The 19,778-nt window shown below is 46.9% G+C and overlaps 2 protein-coding genes across 2 annotated transcripts in view; one reads left to right on the forward strand and one right to left on the reverse strand.

The window, feature by feature from the left end:
- Positions 1–11,938, forward strand: part of LOC118371515 (voltage-dependent calcium channel gamma-2 subunit) — a 115,502-nt gene extending 103,564 nt beyond the window's left edge. The window contains exons 3-4 of the mRNA XM_052519142.1: positions 8,506–8,646; positions 10,900–11,938. Coding sequence (XP_052375102.1) covers positions 8,506–8,646; positions 10,900–11,432 — 674 coding nt within the window. The 3' untranslated portion in view covers positions 11,433–11,938. The remainder of the gene's footprint in view (positions 1–8,505; positions 8,647–10,899) is intronic.
- The window catches only part of LOC127930057 (uncharacterized), a 111,001-nt gene that overhangs the window by 47,263 nt on the left and 43,960 nt on the right, over positions 1–19,778 (reverse strand). The window lies entirely within an intron of this gene.

The following is a 19,778-nucleotide window of genomic DNA, read 5'->3' on the forward strand; positions in this document are numbered from 1 at the left end:
AGAAAGAGAGACCACTTGACCACTTGGGAGAGATGAGGATCCCGGTGCCACCACCCCGCTGACCAGAAGCTCTCGGGGTGTGCGAGAACACGTGGTCGGACGAAGAGAGAGCAGTAGGAGTAGCAGTGTTATCTGTGGTGATCCATGTTTCCGTCAGTGCCAAGAAGTCGAGGGACTGGAGGGAGGCATAGGCTGAGATGAACTCTGCCTTGTTGGCCGCAGATCGGCAGTTCCAGAGGCTACCGGAGACCTGGAACTCCACGTGGGTCGTGCGCGCTGGGACCACCAGATTAGGGTGGCCGCGGCCACGCGGTGTGGAGCGTTTGTATGGTCTGTGCAGAGAGGAGAGAACAGGGATAGACAGACACATAGTTGACAGGCTACAGAAGAGGCTACGCTAATGCAAGGAGATTGGAATGACAAGTGGACTACACGTCTCGAATGTTCAGAAAGTTAAGCTTACGTAGCAAGAATCTTATTGACTAAAATGATTAAAATGATACAGTACTGCTGAAGTAGGCTAGCTGGCAGTGGCTGCGCTGTTGACTTTGTAGGCTAGCTGGCAGTGGCTGCGTTGTTGACACTACACTAATCAAGTCGTTCCGTTGAGTGTAATAGTTTCTACAGTGCTGCTATTCGGGGGGCTGGCTAGCTAGCAGTGTTGATTACGTTACGTTGTGTTAAAAAAGAACGACAATAGCTGGCTAGCTAACCTAGAAAATCGCTCTAGACTACACAATTATCTTTGATACAAAGACGGCTATGTAGCTAGCTATGTAGCTAGCTACGATCAAACAAATCAAACCGTTGTGCTGTAATGAAATGAAATGAAAATGTGATACTACCTGTGGAGCGAAGCGGAATGCGACCGGGTTGTTGAGTGCGGAAGTTCTATTCGGTAGACGTTGGCTAGCTGTTGGCTAGCTAGCAGTGTCTCCTATGAAGTAGGGCCTATGTTAAACGTGTGTGTGAGGTGTTCAGCCTGTCTTAAAAGATGCTTAAAATGATTCAAATACAAAACAGTGATTGTGGTCATGTTGAATTGTGTTTGGGAAATAAAGATAGACCTGATTTTAAAAAGGTAGTGGTAATATTTCATTCAGTACAGACATTTGTAGCAGCTAAATTTACCCCAAGTTTTGTTTTCACTACTGTAAAGTTTACATGAATTCTAATTATTTCTAGGGATACGCAACATCCTGAAATATATGTAGATATCTTTATTAGAATGAATACTATATTTCCCTTGATGGAGAGATGCTGAATGTAAACAAAGGCTCACCTTTACCCCCCTCTCCCCTACTACTTCATTATGAGGTGATCAGCATGTGTGTAGCGGTGGTTAGATACTGTAAAGACACTGATGTGTTACATATGTGTACAATAGTCTGTGTGAAGTCGTGTGTAAGAACGGGGTGAGTCAGTGTTCAGGACTGCCACTGCCGCTGCCCAGGTGCCAGCCTAAAGTGTAGTTGTGCCAATCAATACAGAGCACACCAGCTCTGTATCTCTGCGGGCATTCTGGCACGAACACTGGCACGCACACTGGCACGCACACTGGCACTCACAGACAGGCGGCAAAGTGGGGCAGGGCAGCTCTAACAAGCCACTATCAGTCATCACTACGCCTTTCCCATCCTAATAGGAGCAATGACAGGCAGGGACAGGGACACATCCATCCTAATAGGACCAATGACAGGCAGGGACAGGGACACATCCATCCTAAGCAATGACAGGCAGGGACAGGGACACATCAATCCTAATATGAACAATGACAGGCAGGGACAGGGACACATCCATCCCAGGCAGGACTGCTTTCTGTCTGTCTAATGAGGCAGGATGGAGGGTATGTGGTAGTGGAGCTGATAAAGGACAGGATAGCATAGGGCTGTTGTGTGTCACTACTTTAATAACCAGCCTGACGGGTAACGCTTTGGGCTTAGAGAGAACACAGGGAGGGGACAAGGTGAGGAGGCAGAGATGCCTCTCCCCAAATAGGTCCCAGGCGACCCACACAGACAGAAGTGGGCCCTGGCGAGGCTCTTTGTGATAGTGACCTCGACCCAAATCAAAACGGTGACCTGGCTGATAATCACAGGGCTCCAGAGCGCATTCTCGATTAGCGCTCCGCCTTTCATGTGCCGCGTCGCCAAGAGGGACTTCAGAAACACAAGACGTGACCGAGGTCGCCGCTGTCTCTGGCTATCAGCAGAGAGGTCAACGCTTTCATTTAGACAGGGTCATTGTTTTCCAGCTTGATAGATTTCTGAGACACAAGAGACTCCCCAAAGCCACCTCCCAGGACAGGGTCCATAGTCCACCTCCCAGCAACCCAAAGTCAGAATAATGTCCTACTCAGATAATGGGATATTACTGTACCTGCCGCAGTAGGATAACTAATCACAGGACACTTAGTCGGCATACGGTGTGTTGTTGGTTCATAGATTATGCTGAGCTGTTACAGTGAGTGTTACAGTGAGTGTTACAGTGAGTGTACTATATGTGTTTCATTACACCTGGGAAGTTTAGGGAAAGCTTATCAGAAGTTATGCTCTGAATTGAGCTGTTCAAACACAACTGCTTTTTCTCAATCCGAAATCCATCTACTCCCACTCACACAAATCTTACTACTGTCCACTAAAGCCCACTGTTAGCCACACATCACACTGGCATGACTGTGGAGAGGAACCTTCACTAACTGTGATAATCAATCCTATACTCAGCTGGAGAACACAGTCTGTCTGTCCAGCGTCCCGCAGGTTATCTGCCATGTTAAAACACACCCCTCCAGGCAGGAGCCAAACCCCTGACAGATGCTTAAAAGAACCAAAGAAGATGTGAAACTTCCTATATTTGGCAACACTGAGGTATTTTTCACTGGGTGGAGGTAGCAGCACTCACTGCCTTGGGGCATAGTTATCTCTCCTGTCTCCCTCCGAGAATTTCCATCTCCAGCCCTCACTGGAACGAAGGAACAGGAGCCATCATAGAAACGCCTGTCTGAATTTCATACATCCACTAAGCGAACACTTCACACACATATTCAACATTATAGTAAAATAGAGTGAGTTCTGGCGTAAGAAATCTGCAGGGACCCCAGCCTTTCTTCATTTCGGAGGTAGAGCGTGCTCAGCCAAACCCAGGGGCACTTGGCGCAGTAAACGGCAGCCTGAACCGAGGGAAGGCACAGCATGCTGGGAGGTTACTGTGAAGGTCAGTGCACTTTGGAGTGCGCTGCTAAGCATAGTGGGTAATATAAAGAGAATACATAGGCACTCTGGGCTGACTGATACCATTCTCTTGCCCTTGAAAAGCTCCCCATCGAAAGTCTATACTATTGTTGCTTTCAAGATTTCCCCCTGCGGTCATAACCTAGGGAGTTCTGCCTGGGAGTCCAGCTGCTTCTCAGTCCAGTAAGTGATTCTTAAATCTTTGACTCAAAGCACATTAAATGTAGCAATGCATTTAATAAAGAATGACATTTTTAACAAGGCCCAAATGATAGCTGAACATACCAAAGAGCTAAATTATTCAACTCAGCCTAATGTGCAGTTTTTTTTTACGCAACGTGGCAAACTTTCCCAGCAACCACTGAGCTGGCTCTTCTATCTCTCTCTCCCTCTCTCTCTCTCTCTCTCTCTCTCTCTCTCTCTCTCTCTCTCTCTCTCTCTCTCTCTCTTTTCTCACTTCGTCTCTCTCTCTCTCTCTCTCTCTCTCTCTCTCTCTCTCTCTCTCACTCACTCACTCACTCACTCACTCACTCACTCACTCACTCACTCACTCACTCACTCTCTCTCACTATTTCTCTCTCTCTCTCTCTCTCTCTCTCTCTCTCTCTCTCTCTCTCTCTCTCTCACTCTCTCTCTCTCTCTCCCACTCTCTCTCTGAGCTTTCCTTCACATTGGCGTCACCTTGAGAGCTGCAGTATTAAAAACTCTCTCTGTCAACAATCAATACAATTTGTCTGGCCCTTTATCCCTCTTTTGTCAGTGGAAATGAAGCTGATGGATGAGAAAGAGCCCCTCTACCCTCTCCCAGGTAATGTAGAGTGACTGGCCATTTTAATATCTCCAGGGTTAACGTGAGCCGGATTGGAGGGATGGAGGGAGGAGGGGGAGGTGTGAGAAGGGGGACAAAAGAGCAGGGTCAACTCCCAGGACAACTTCATATTTAATCACCACGCCACCTGTAACTCTACACCCCACTACTCCCTCTGCTCCAAGGACAGGGAGAGGAGGAGGATGAAGGGACGGAGAGAGAGAAAGAAGGGGAAAGAGAGAGAGCGGGAGAGGGTAAGAGAGGGAGAGAGAGAGAGAGAGAGAGAGAGAGAGAGAGAGAGAGAGAGAGAGAGAGAGAGAGAGAGAGAGAGAGAGAGGGAGAGAGAGAGAGAGAGAGAGAGAGAGAGAGAGAGAGAGAGAGAGAGAGAGAGAGAGAGAGATGAAGAAAGAGATACAGCACTTCAACTAATAATGGCAATAAACACAAATTACACTTCCTACGAGTAATACATAACTCCACAACCACATACAGTATCAATACAGTCTTGATGAACATCCATCCTCAGTACCCTACAGGGCCTTCTCAGTCTCTCCTGTCTCCAGTCTTACTGTAGTTACTGTTGTGGGCCCAGTGGAGGGTGAGTGAGTGATGGTGACCCAGCCAGCCGTGGCCACCACTTGGCCCAGTCCTCCTCAGCAGCCTGCTGCTGCTACTGCCATCTCCCAGGGTGCCTGTGGGCTCACCGTGGTTCTCCTCTCCCCTACCGTGCATGGAGGGGATTGGAGGCTGTGTGATGTGTGATGTGGTGCGTTAGGGCATAGGGGAAGGATGAGAAGGGAAGGGAGGGAGGTGGGCAGCAGGTAGGCAGGGAAGGCAGTTGGGCCGCCAGGACCCCCTGGTCCCTGCGGAGGTGCAGGCGGCAGAGTTCAGTGCGCAGCCACTCAGCCCTGGCGACGGCGTCAGCATTTTGGGGAGAAGCTGGGAAAGTGCTGAGGTGGCAGCCGCGCGGAGAGGCAAGGTGAAGTAGTGAAAAACTGGTGGGAAAAATGTGACCAGCCTGATGAAAGTTTAAGTGTGCATGTTAAACAGGAGAGAGAGAATATGAGGAGAGGGAGGATGGGGGAGTGAGAGAGGAGGGAGGCATAAGGAAGAAGGAAGGAAGGATGGGGGAGCGAGAGAGGAGGGAGGCATAAGGAAGAAGGAAGGAAGGATGGGGGAGTGAGAGAGGAGGGAGGCATAAGGAAGAAGGAAGGAAGGATGGGGGAGTGAGAGAGGAGGGAGGCATAAGGAAGAAGGAAGGAAGGATGGGGGAGTGAGAGAGGAGGGAGGCATAAGGAAGAAGGAAGGAAGGATGGGGGAGTGAGAGAGGAGGGAGGCATAAGGAAGAAGGAAGGAAGGATGGGGGAGTGAGAGAGGAGGGAGGCATAAGGAAGAAGGAAGGAAGGATGGGCACGGGTGACCTGAGGAAGTTGAAGTATTGACCTCAGCACCACATTCAGTCTCACTTGTGAGTTCCATCCTCAACACCTTAATGCTCCTCAGTACCTCACCCTTCAGTTCTAGCTGTGTCATCAGTACCTCAACCCTTCAGTTCTTGCCCTGGCATCAGTACCTCAACCCTTCAGTTATAGCCCTGTCATCAGTACCTCAACCCTTCAGTTCTTGCCCTGTCATCAGTACCTCAACCCTTCAGTTATAGCACTGTCATCAGTACCTCAACCCTTCAGTTCTAGCCCTGTTATCAGTACCTCAACCCTTCAGTTCTTGCCCTGTCATCAGTACCTCAACCATTCAGTTATTGCCCTGTCATCAGTACCTCAACCCTTCAGTTCTTGCCCTGTCATCAGTACATCAACCCTTCAGTTCTAGCCCTGTTATCAGTACCTCAACCCTTCAGTTCTTGCCCTGTCATCAGTACCTCAACCATTCAGTTATTGCCCTGTCATCAGTACCTCAACCCTTCAGTTCTTGCCCTGTCATCAGTACCTCAGCCCTTCAGTTCTAGCCCTGTTATCAGTACCTCAACCCTTCAGTTCTTGCCCTGTCATCAGTACCTCAACCCATCAGTTCTTGCCCTGTCATCAGTACCTCAACCCTTCAGTTCTTGCCCTGTTATCAGTACCTCAACCTTCAGTTCTTGCCCTGTCATCAGTACCTCAACCCTTCAGTTCTTGCCCTGTTATCAGTACCTCAACCCTTCAGTTCTTTCCCTGTCATCAGTACCTCAACCCTTCAGTTCTTGCCCTGTCATCAGTACCTCAACCCTTCAGTTCTTGCCCTGTCATCAGTACCTCAACCCTTCAGTTCTTGCCCTGTCATCAGTACCTCAACCCATCAGTTCTTGCCCTGTCATCAGTACCTCAACCCTTCAGTTCTTGCCCTGTCATCAGTACCTCAACCCTTCAGTTATAGCCCTGTCATCAGTACCTCAACCCTTCAGTTCTAGCCCTGTTATCAGTACCTCAACCCTTCAGTTCTTGCCCTGTCATCAGTACCTCAACCCTTCAGTTCTTGCCCTGTCATCAGTACCTCAACCCTTCAGTTCTTGCCCTGTTATCAGTACCTCAACCTTCAGTTCTTGCCCTGTCATCAGTACCTCAACCCTTCAGTTCTTGCCCTGTAATCAGTACCTCAACCCTTCAGTTCTTGCCCTGTCATCAGTACCTCAACCATTCAGTTCTTGCCCTGTCATCAGTACCTCAACCCTTCAGTTCTTGCCCTGTCATCAGTACCTCAACCCTTCAGTTCTAGCCCTGTTATCAGTACCTCAACCCTTCAGTTCTTGCCCTGTCATCAGTACCTCAACCATTCAGTTATTGCCCTGTCATCAGTACCTCAACCCTTCAGTTCTTGCCCTGTCATCAGTACCTCAACCCTTCAGTTCTTGCCCTGTTATCAGTACCTCAACCTTCAGTTCTTGCCCTGTCATCAGTACCTCAACCCTTCAGTTCTTGCCCTGTAATCAGTACCTCAACCCTTCAGTTCTTGCCCTGTCATCAGTACCTCAACCATTCAGTTCTTGCCCTGTCATCAGTACCTCAACCCTTCAGTTCTTGCCCTGTCATCAGTACCTCAACCCTTCAGTTCTTGCCCTGTCATCAGTACCTCAACCCTTCAGTTCTTGCCCTGTTATCAGTACCTCAACCTTCAGTTCTTGCCCTGTCATCAGTACCTCGACCCTTCAGTTCTTGCCCTGTTATCAGTACCTCAACCCTTCAGTTCTTTCCCTGTCATCAGTACCTCAACCCTTCAGTTCTTGCCCTGTCATCAGTACCTCAACCCTTCAGTTCTTGCCCTGTCATCAGTACCTCAACCCTTCAGTTCTTGCCCTGTCATCAGTACCTCAACCCATCAGTTCTTGCCCTGTCATCAGTACCTCAACCCTTCAGTTCTTGCCCTGTCATCAGTACCTCAACTCTTCAGTTCTTGCCCTGTTATCAGTACCTCAACCCTTCAGTTCTAGCCCTGTTATCAGTACTTCAACTCTTCAGTTCTTGCCCTGTCATCAGTACCTCAACCCTTCAGTTCTAGCCCTGTTATCAGTACCTCAACCCTTCAGTTCTTGCCCTGTCATCAGTACCCCAACCCTTCAGTTCTTGTTCTGGCATCCGTACCAGTATCAACCAAGGACGTGAGCTTGGTTTGAAGAGCTTCGCCCCCCCATCACCCAACAGGCTAGGCCCCTGTAACGATCCTCTTCCTGTGAATGACTGGACCAAGGCGCAGCGAGAGACGTGTTCATGATATTTTATTAAAATCAGAACACTAGAACAAAAAATAACAAAGAGGAAAATAAACAGTTCTGTAAGGAAACTAACAATACAGAAAACAACTACCCACAAAACCCATGTGGGAAGAGCTACCTAAGTATGGTTCCCAGTCAGAGACAACGATAGACAGCTGTCCCTGATTGAGAACCATACCCCGCCAAAAACAAAGAAATACAAAAACATAGAAAAAAGAACATAGAATACCCACCCTAGTCACACCCTGGCCTAACCAAACTAGAGAATAAAAGCCTCTCTATGGCCAGGGCGTGACAGCCCCTGGAGCTTTGGTGGAGTTCATGTCATTTGCACTACATGACATGGCGTAATGCAATCTGGGGAGCTGTGTGTGCTAACTGAGTGTTGTGTTGTGTGTAGTCAGGTGGCGTGATTACATGAAGTTGGGTAACAGAGGCTCACTGAGGGCATACACTCACTGGCTGGTGTTGATCAAGACTTTCACAGCGCTGATGGAGTGTTGATTATGATGTGGCTCAGATAGGGAGCTGATGTTGGGAGTCGAATTTACATTCTCTCTTCTCTCTCCCTCATTTTTCACTGTTCCCCACTCTTATTCTTCCTCACCTATCTCTCTCTATATATTTACAATTTTATTTAACCTATCTCTCTCTCTATATTTACCATTTTATTTAACCTATCTCTCTCTTCTTCTCTATCCATATGTAACCCCCTGCCCCCCTATTATTTTCCTCCTCTCCTGTCCTCTATCTGTTCTCAGGTGCGGTGCGAGCTTCCAGCATCTTCCCCATCCTCAGTGTCATCCTGCTCTTTATGGGAGGCCTGTGTATAGCTGCCAGCGAGTTCTACAAGTCACGCCACAACATCATCCTCAGCGCAGGGATCTTCTTTGTGTCTGCAGGTGAGTCAAGAGAGGGAGAGAGAGAGGAAGAGATAGAGGGGAAGAAAGAGGGGAAGAGAGAAAGGAAGAGAGAGAGGAAGAGAGAGAGGAAGAGGAAGAGGGGAAGAAAGAAGGGAAGGGAGAAAGGAAGAGAGAGAGGAAGAAAGAGGGGAAGGGAGAAAGGAAGAGAGAGAGGAAAAGAGAGGAGAAGAAAAAGAGGAAGAGAGAGAGGAAGAGGAAGAGGGGAAGAAAGAAGGGAAGGGAGAAAGGAAGAGAGAGAGAAAGAGAGAGAGAGAGGAAGAAAGAGGGGAAGAGAGAAATTAAGAGAGAGAGGAAGAGAGAGAGGAAGAGGAAGAGGAAGAGAGAGAGGAAGAGAGAGTGGAAGAAAGAAAGAAAGAAAGAAAGAAAGAAAGAAAGAAAGAAAGAAAGAAAGAAAGAAAGAAAGAAAGAAAGAAAGAAAGAAAGGAAAAGAGAGTAGAAGAAAGAGAGGAAGAAAGAGGGGAAGGGAGAAATGAAGAGAGAGAGGAAGAGAGAGAGGAAGGAAGAAAGGAAGAGAGAGAGGAAGAGAGAGAGGAAGAGAGAGGAAGAGAGAAAGGAAGAGAGAGAGGAAGAAAGAGAGATGAAGAGAAAGAGGAAGAAAGAGAGAGAGGAAGAGAGAGAGGAAGAAAGAGGTGAAGGGAGAAAGAAAGAAAGAGAGAGAGGAAGAGAGAGAGGAAGGGAGAGAGGAAGGGAGAAAGGAAGAGAGAGAGGAAGAAAGAGGTGAAGGGAGAAAGAAAGAGAGAGAGGAAGAGAGAGAGGAAGGGAGAAAGGAAGAGAGAGAGGAAGAGAGAGAGGAAGAGAGAAAGGAAGAGAGAGAGGAAGAAAGAGAGATGAAGAGAAAGAGGAAGAAAGAGTGGCAGATATAGAGAGGAAGAAAGAAATGCAAAGTGTACACAAATGCAAATGTTTTCAGTCACTACTTTTTAGTCACTAAAATGCAATGTTATTATGGTTCACTTACATAGAACAGTTGTGCAGATGGATGTAAGTCCAGCAAAGAAGAGACTGTTACCTAATCCAGCTAAGGTGCAGTGCACAAGTAGTCTCTCTCTCTGCTGGTCATCCCCAGTACTGCAACTCCTCAGTCAGCTCTCAGCCTCCACTCAGCAGCAGCCACAAGTCACGCACTCCATTCTTCCCTCTTTATCCACTTATTTTCTCCTGATCTGGGTGCTGGGCTAGAAGCTACCCATTGGGATTCAACTCTAAAAATATGGTGTCCCTGACATACTTTCCCAATGATCCATCATCCCAGCTCTACTAAGTCACACACTTCTCTCTCTCCGTGACTAAACTCGACAGTTAAAGTAGATATATATACACTGAGTGTACAAAACATTAGACCTAAACATCAGAACAGCCTCAATTTGATGGGGCATGGACTTTACAAGATGTCAAAAGTGCCCTACAGGAATTCTGGCCCATGTTGGCTCCAGTGAGTCCCACAGTTCTGTCATGTTGGCTGGTCCCTTGGGACCAGCTGTGTTGATACACAGAGGAAACTGTTGAGTGTGAAAAACCCAGCAGCGTTGTAGCTCTTGAAACACTCAAACCAGTGCGCCTGGCACCTACTACTGTACCCCATTCAAAGGTACTTCAGTATTTTGTCTTTCCCATTCACCCTCTGAATGGCACACATACACAATCCATGTCTAAACTGTCTCAAGGCTTAAAAATGCTTCTTTAAACTGACTCCTCTCCTTCATCTACACTGATTGAAGTGGATTTAACAAGTGACATCAATAAGGGATCATATATTTCACCTGGATTCACCTGGTCAGTCTATGTCATGGAAAGAGAAGGTGTTCCTAATGTTTTGTACACTCAGTGTATATGAGTATATGATTATTATCCCTATCATAGGATGTGATCCCTTTGTGAATCAGATGAATGATCATGTTATGTGCTGTCCCAACTGATCTGACTCAGGATCTCAGTCTTTGTTCTTAAACACTATAAGGGCAGAGGCTCTGGCTTGGGTCACATTTCTGTTTCGTATTCAGTCATATCTTTGACAGTGAGAAGTACAGTATGTATGTACATTATCCTTTGGTGAGTCCGTGGTACTTGTCTGAAAAGGTTTGTCTTGGTAATGGCGTATTCACTGTGGTGGATAGATGCACTCAGACTACTGCGTATGTGGTATGCCTAGAAAAGGTATATGTACTGTCTTAACCGATTGCATAATTCCTCTGTTCTCTCATCTCGCCCCTCCAACTGCCCCCCACCCCCCAGGCCTGAGCAACATCATCGGGATCATCGTGTACATATCAGCCAACGCAGGGGACCCCTCTAAGAGCGACTCGAAGAAGAACAGCTACTCCTACGGCTGGTCCTTCTACTTCGGAGCCCTGTCCTTCATAATGGCCGAGATGGTGGGCGTCCTGGCAGCCCACATGTTCATCGACCGCCATCGGCAGCTCCGGGCAGGGGCCAGGGCTGCCGACTACCTCCAGGCCTCGGCCATCACACGCATCCCATCCTACCGTTACCGCTACCGACGCCGCTCGCGCTCCTCCTCCCGGTCCACAGACCCCTCGCACTCCCGCGACACCTCGCCTGTGGGCCTCAAGGGCTTCAGCGCGCTACCCTCTACAGAGATCTCCATGTACACGCTGCCCCGGGACACCCTGAAGGCCGGGGGCACGCCGACCGCCACCTACAACTCGGAGAGGGACCATACCTTCCTGCAGGTCCACAACTGTATTCAGAAGGAAAAAGACTCGGCCAACACCAACACAGCCAACCGCCGCACCACACCAGTATGAGGGAGCCCTGAGAACAGAGCCCGGGGGAGCGAAGGCAGGGAGGCCCCCACCCAGGTCTCTAATATACCATAGGCCAGGATGAGTTTCCATCTTTATAGAGATTGATGATTTTATTTCATTCAACTGCATGATTTTCCCATCTACCATTGTTGAGAGAGTCTAAAGGGGTTTGTTGGGTTCCTTTGGAGTAAATGGTTGTACTGGGAGAATGAGGCAGATTGTCCTTAGAGACTGAGTCATTTCAATGGGTGGGGATGGGTGATGAGGGTGGATCACTTAAAGGGAGGGTTTTGATTTCAATTCGATTCATGATTTCATAACCTTTTGGTTTTGACAGTTTGGCTCCACAGTTTTGGTGGTGCAACATGCTGCTGTATGTATGTATGTATGTATGTATGTATGTATGTATGTATGTATGTATGTATGTATGTATGTATGTATGTATGTATGTATGTATGTATGTATGTATGTATGTATGTATGTATGTATGTATGTATGTATGTATGTATGTATGTATGTATGTATGTATGTATGTATGTATGTATGTATGTATGTATGTATGTATGTATGTATGTATGTATGTATGTATGTATGTATGTATGTATGTATGTATGTATGTATGTATGTATGTATGTATGTATATGTATGTATGTATGTATGTATGTATGTATGTATGTATGTATGTATGTATGTATGTATGTATGTATGTACATGCATCATACCACCTGCCATATGCCTCTGATTTGTTCTCACATTTATTCATTTATTTATTTTCTGTATTAAAACTGTGAATTTTTGCAGCTTGGGGTTCAGTAAGAATTAGCCCAGTCTGTAAACTCTAACAAAGGTACTATATGTGTATTACATTTATAAATAAATGATTAAGTTAATAATCAAGAGATACAGACTTTACTGAAGCAAAAAAACTAACAAGTAAACTAAACTAAGTGCTGTTGGTAACACGAGAAAAGACTCTTTTAGGATCTGCTGGAAGGATGACAGAGCCAGAGAGAAGGTGCTGTTAGGTCACTACACTACGGAGCTGCTGAGACATGATGAGGGACAGACGCACACAGTCAACAGTAGAAAAATAGAGATTATTTTAATAGAACCTTCTCGCCTTTTTCTGAGTCCCTGTTCGCTTTCTTTTTTTGGGTTGGGGGGGGTCGTCATGGGAGTGTTGAACCCCTCAAGAGAAGCCACCAACAACAACAAGAGGGGTCAAAGTTCAAACCAAGAAAAAAAAGACTCCAAACACGACTTCTCGAAGAAAAAGGAAGGAGGAGAGGGGGAGGAAAAGAAGAGGACGCCAAATACAAAAATAAATACTTGCGTAAAAGGCAACAAGATAAATATGAAATAGTACAAGAGAAGCGAAGTGAATCAAATTTTCTGAAATTAAATGCATGCTATAAAATTGCAGCAAATCTGCTCTCGAGAAACTTAAGTTTTAAAGGATAATGATAATTAGAAGGGGAAAAAGTGATGTTAACATTGAAACTAGTAATGTTTCATGAGTATTTTTTTCTCTTATGTTTTTTTATTTACTTTATTTTATCTTATGCTTTTGTGAAAGAAACCAAACAATCGACATTGAACAAAAACACTTTTTTTTTAAAAGGTTTGGTTAAATTCTTTATATAAATATATATATATATGTATGTATTTTATTTTTCAAATTCACACAGCCTTAGTCATTTCTTTGTTTCTTTTGATTGTCAATGTGTTGTTCAAATTGAAAATGAAATCTTTAAAGGTGCCAAAACCGAATGATCCTTTACTTGGATGCATCAAGTCCTGATGAATAAAATACCAATTCTAGGGAGAACAAATCAGCCTGTTTCACTGTGTCTCTAACCTACTGTATCCTTACACTTAACACCCTTGTTCTATGTTTCTGATACCCTCTCACACTGTCTCTCTGTGTGTCTCTACTCTCTACCATGTACTAACACTTGTGTTAACAAGCATGTTTCTGTCTTCAGGCTACAGAATGGGAGAAACCATGATTGTAAAGATACAGCACATAAGACACATCACCGCGTGGTGTCTTTCTAGGACATGACATTCCTGGAAAAGGAACACAGGTTTGCAATAAAACCAGGACTCTGGTGGAGCTATCCATGTAGAAATGATATACGACACCCTTCTACATGACCGCCCTAAAAGCATCACTTTCAGGACCTGATGCACACCTTTTTCTCTGCAATGAGGTGTGTGTGTGTGTGTGTGTGTGTGTGTGTGTGTGTGTGTGTGTGTGTGTGTGTGTGTGTGTGTGTGTGTGTGTGTGTGTGTGTGTGTGTGTGTGTGTGTGTGTGTGTGTGTGTGTGTGTGTGTGTGTGTGTGTGTGCGTGCGCGTGCGTGCGTGCGTGCGTGCGTGTGTGTGTGTGTGTGTGTGCAAGCATGAACGTGTGTGTGTTTATGCGAGCACACGTGAGTGTGTGAGGCTGTGGCAACACTGGCCGTGTTTGTGTATTTTTTATTAAGAGGGAGCAATAGGATGGTCTCTCTGTCCAGCATGGCTCATGAAGAGGGAGCAATATAGTGGTCTCTCTGTCCAGCATGGCTCATGAAGAGGGAGCAATAGAGTGTTCTCTGTCCAGCATGGCTCATGAAGAGGGAGCAAAAGAGTGGTCTCTCTGTCCAGCATGGCTCATGAAGAGGGAGCAATAGGATGGTCTCTCTGTCCAGCATGGCTCATGAAGAGGGAGCAATAGGATGGTCTCTCTGTCCAGCATGGCTCATGAAGAGGGAGCAATAGAGTGGTCTCTCTGTCCAGCATGGCTCATGAAGAGGGAGCAATAGGATGGTCTCTCTGTCCAGCATGGCTCATGAAGAGGGAGTAATATAGTGGTCTCTGTCCAGCATGACTCATGAAGAGGGAGTAATATAGTGGTCTCTCTGTCCAGCATGGCTCATGAAGAGGGAGCAATATAGTGGTCTCTCTGTCCAGCATGGCTCATGAAGAGGGAGTAATATAGTGGTCTCTCTGTCCAGCATGGCTCATGAAGAGGGAGTAATATAGTGGTCTCTCTGTCCAGCATGGCTCATGAAGAGGGAGTAATATAGTGGTCTCTCTGTCCAGCATGGCTCATGAAGAGGGAGTAATATAGTGGTCTCTCTGTCCAGCATGGCTCATGAAGAGGGAGCAATATAGGTGTTCTCTCTATCCAGCATGGCTCATGAAGAGGGAGTAATATAGTGGTCTCTCTGTCCAGCATGGCTCATGAAGAGGGAGTAATATAGTGGTCTCTCTGTCCAGCATGGCTCATGAAGAGGGAGTAATATAGTGGTGTCTGTCCAGCATGGCTCATGAAGAGGGAGTAATATAGTGGTCTCTCTGTCCAGCATGGCTCATGAAGAGGGAGCAATAGAGTGGTCTCTGTCCAGCATGACTCATGAAGAGGGAGTAATATAGTGGTCTCTGTCCTGCATGGCTCATGAAGAGGGAGTAATATAGTGGTCTCTCTGTCCAGCATGGCTCATGAAGAGGGAGTAATATAGTGGTCTCTCTGTCCAGCATGGCTCATGAAGAGGGAGTAATATAGTGGTCTCTCTGTCCAGCATGGCTCATGAAGAGGGAGCAATAGATTGGTCTCTCTGTCCAGCATGGCTCATGAAGAGGGAGCAATAGAGTGGTCTCTCTGTCCAGCATGGCTCATGAAGAGGGAGTAATATAGTGGTCTCTCTGTCCAGCATGGCTCATGAAGAGGGAGTAATATAGTGGTGTCTGTCCAGCATGGCTCATGAAGAGGGAGTAATATAGTGGTCTCTCTGTCCAGCATGGCTCATGAAGAGGGAGCAATAGAGTGGTCTCTGTCCAGCATGACTCATGAAGAAGGAGTAATATAGTGGTCTCTGTCCTGCATGGCTCATGAAGAGGGAGTAATATAGTGGTCTCTGTCCAGCATGGCTCATGAAGAGGGAGTAATATAGTGGTCTCTGTCCAGCATGACTCATGAAGAGGGAGTAATATAGTGGTTCTCTCTGTCCAGCATGACTCATGAAGAGGGAGCAATAGATTGGTCTCTCTGTCCAGCATGGCTCATGAAGAGGGAGCAATAGAGTGGTCTCTCTGTCCAGCATGGCTCATGAAGAGGGAGCAATAGGATGGTCTCTCTGTCCAGCATGGCTCATGAAGAGGGAGTAATACAGTGGTCTCTCTGTCCAGCATGACTCATGAAGAGGGAGTAATATAGTGGTCTCTGTCCAGCATGACTCATGAAGAGGGAGTAATACAGTGGTCTCTCTGTCCAGCATGACTCATGAAGAGGGAGTAATATAGTGGTCTCTCTGTCCAGCATGGCTCATGAAGAGGGAGTAATATAGTGGTCTCTCTGTCCAGCATGGCTCATGAAGAGGGAGTAATATAGTGGTCTCTCTGTCCAGCATGGCTCATGAAGAGGGAGTAATATAGTGGTCTCTCTGTCCAGCATGGCTCATGAAGAGGGAGTTATATAGTGGTCTCTCTGTCCAGCATGGCTCATGAAGAGGGAGTAATATAGTGGTCTCTCTGTCCAGCATGGCTCACGAAGAGGGAGTAATATAGTGGTCTCTCTGTCCAGCATGGCTCATGAAGAGGGAGTAATATAGTGGTCTCTCTGTCCAGCATGGCTCATGAAGAGGGAGTAATATAGTGGTCTCTCTGTCCAGCATGGCTCATGAAGAGGGAGTAATATAGTGGTCTCTCTGTCCAGCATGGCTCATGAAGAGGGAGCAATAGAGTGGTCTCTCTGTCCAGCATGGCGCATGAAGAGGGAGTAATATAGTGGTCTCTCTGTCCAGCATGGCTCATGAAGAGGGAGTAATATAGTGGTCTCTGTCCAGCATGACTCATGAAGAGGGAGTAATACAGTGGTCTCTCTGTCCAGCATGACTCATGAAGAGGGAGTAATATAGTGGTCTCTCTGTCCAGCATGGCTCATGAAGAGGGAGCAATATAGTGGTCTCTCTGTCCAGCATGGCTCATGAAGAGGGAGTAATATAGTGGTCTCTCTGTCCAGCATGGCTCATGAAGAGGGAGTAATATAGTGGTCTCTCTGTCCAGCATGGCTCATGAAGAGGGAGTAATATAGTGGTCTCTGTCCAGCATGGCTCATGAAGAGGGAGTAATATAGTGGTCTCTGTCCAGCATGGCTCATGAAGAGGGAGCAATATAGTGGTCTCTCTGTCCAGCATGGCTCATGAAGAGGGAGTAATATAGTGGTCTCTGTCCAGCATGGCTCATGAAGAGGGAGTAATATAGTGGTCTCTGTCCAGCATGGCTCATGCAGAGGGACTAATATAGTGGTCTCTGTCCAGCATGGCTCATGAAGAGGGAGCAATATAGTGGTCTCTCTGTCCAGCATGGCTCATGAAGAGGGAGTAATATAGTGGTCTCTCTGTCCAGCATGGCTCATGAAGAGGGAGTAATATAGTGGTCTCTGTCCAGCATGACTCATGAAGAGGGAGTAATATAGTGGTCTCTCTGTCCAGCATGGCTCATGAAGAGGGAGTAATATAGTGGTCTCTCTGTCCAGCATGGCTCATGAAGAGGGAGTAATATAGTGGTCTCTCTGTCCAGCATGGCTCATGAAGAGGGAGTAATATAGTGGTCTCTCTGTCCAGCATGGCTCATGAAGAGGGAGTAATATAGTGGTCTCTGTCCAGCATGGCTCATGAAGAGGGAGTAATATAGTGGTCTCTGTCCAGCATGGCTCATGAAGAGGGAGCAATATAGTGGTCTCTCTGTCCAGCATGGCTCATGAAGAGGGAGTAATATAGTGGTCTCTGTCCAGCATGGCTCATGAAGAGGGAGTAATATAGTGGTCTCTGTCCAGCATGGCTCATGAAGAGGGACTAATATAGTGGTCTCTGTCCAGCATGGCTCATGAAGAGGGAGCAATATAGTAGTCTCTCTGTCCAGCATGGCTCATGAAGAGGGAGTAATATAGTGGTCTCTCTGTCCAGCATGGCTCATGAAGAGGGAGTAATAAAGTGGTCTCTCTGTCCAGCATGACTCATGAAGAGGGAGTAATATAGTGGTCTCTCTGTCCAGCATGGCTCATGAAGAGGGAGTAATATAGTGGTCTCTGTCCAGCATGGCTCATGAAGAGGGAGTAATATAGTGGTCTCTGTCCAGCATGGCTCATGAAGAGGGAGTAATATAGTGGTCTCTGTCCAGCATGGCTCATGAAGAGTGAGTAATATAGTGGTCTCTCTATCCAGCATGACTCATGAAGAGGGAGTAATATAGTGGTCTCTGTCCAGCATGGCTCATGAAGAGTGAGTAATATAGTGGTCTCTTTATCCAGCATGGCTCATGAAGAGGGAGTAATATAGTGGTCTCTCTGACCAGCATGGCTCATGGAGAGTGAGTAATATAGTGGTCTCTCTGTCCAGCATGGCTCGTGTAGAGGGAGTAATATCGTAGTCTCTGTCCAGCATGGCTCATGAAGAGGGAGCAATATAGTGTTCTCTGTCCAGCATGGCTCATGAAGAGGGAGTAATATAGTGGTCTCTGTCCAGCATGGCTCAGGAAGAGGGAGTAATATAGTGGTCTCTCTGTCCAGCATGACTCATGAAGAGGGAGCAATATAGTGGTCTCTCTATCCAGCATGGCTCATGAAGAGGGAGCAATAGAGTGGTCTCTCTATCCAGCATGGCTCATGAAGAGGCAGTAATATATTGGTCTCTCTATCCAGCATGGCTCATGAAGAGGGAGTAATATAGTGGTGTCTGTCCAGCATGGCTCATGGGGAGGGAGTAATATAGTGGTCTCTCTGTCCTGCATGGCTCATGAAGAGGGAGTAATATAGTGGTCTCTGTCCAGCATGGCTCATGAAGAGGGAGTAATATAGTGGTCTCTGTCCAGCATGGCTCATGAAGAGGGAGTAATATAGTGGTCTCTGTCCAGCATGGCTCATGAAGAGGGAGGAATATATGTGTTCTCTCTATCCAGCATGGCTCATGAAGAGGGAGTAATATAGTGGTCTCTCTGTCCAGCATGGCTCATGAAGAGGGAGTAATATAGTGGTCTCTGTCCAGCATGGCACATGAAGAGGGAGTAATATAGTGGTCTCTATCCAGCATGGCTCATGAAGAGGGAGTAATATAGTGGTCTCTCTGTCCAGCATGGCTCATGAAGAGGGAGTAATATAGTGGTCTCTGTCCAGCATGGCTCATGAAGAGGGAGTAATATAGTGGTCTCTCTGTCCAGCATGGCTCATGAAGAGGGAGTAATATAGTGGTCTCTCTGTCCAGCATGGCTCATGAAGAGGGAGTAATATAGTGGTCTCTCTATCCAGCATGGCTCATGAAGAGGCAGTAATATAGTGATCTTTATTTCCAGCGTGGCTCATGAAGAGGCAGCAATTGAGTGGTCTCTCTATCCAGCATGGCTCATGAAGAGGGAGTAATATAGTGGTCTCCTTGTCCAGCATGGCTCATGAAGAGGGAGTAATATAGTGGTCTCCTTGTCCAGCATGGCTCATGAAGAGGGAGTAATATAGTGGTCTCCTTGTCCAGCATGGCTCATGAAGAGGGAGTAATATAGTGGTCTCCTTGTCCAGCATGGCTCATGAAGAGGGAGTAATATAGTGGTCTCCTTGTCCAGCATGGCTCATGAAGAGGGAGCAATAGAGTGGTATCTCTATCCAGCATGACTCATGAAGAGGGAGTAATATCGTGGTCTCTGTCCAGCATGGCTCATGGGGAGGGAGTAATATAGTGGGCTCTGTCCAGCATGGCTCATGAAGAGGGAGTAATATGGTGGTCTCTGTCCACTATGGCTCATGACGAGGGAGTAATATAGTGGTCTCTGTCCACTATGGCTCATGAAGAGGGAGTAATATAGTGGTCTCTCTGTCCAGCATGGCTCATGAAGAGGGAGCAATAGGGTGGTCTATCTATCCAGCATGGCTCATGAAGAGGGAGTAATATAGTGTTCTTTCTTTCCAGCGCGGCTCATGAGGAGGGAGTAATATAGTGGTCTCTCTGTCCAGCATGGCTCATGAAGAGGGAGCAATAGAGTGGTCTCTCTATCCAGCATGGCTCATGAAGAGTGAGTAATATAGTGGTCTCTCTGTCCAGCATGGCTCATGAAGAGGGAGTAATATAGTGGTCTCTGTCCAGCATGGCTCATGAAGAGGGAGTAATATAGTGGTCTCTGTCCAGCATGGCTCATAAAAGGGAGTAATATAGTGGTCTCTGTCCAGCATGGCTCATAAAAGGGAGTAATATAGTGGTCTCTCTGTCCAGCATGGCTCACGAAGAGGGAGCAATAGAGTGGTCTCTCTATCCAGCATGGCTCATGAAGAGGGAGTAATATAGTGGTCTTTCTTTCCAGCGCGGCTCATGAAGAGGGAG

Source organism: Oncorhynchus keta, chromosome 5, assembly GCF_023373465.1.
Source record: "Oncorhynchus keta strain PuntledgeMale-10-30-2019 chromosome 5, Oket_V2, whole genome shotgun sequence".
NCBI classification, from domain to species: Eukaryota; Metazoa; Chordata; class Actinopteri; order Salmoniformes; family Salmonidae; genus Oncorhynchus; species Oncorhynchus keta.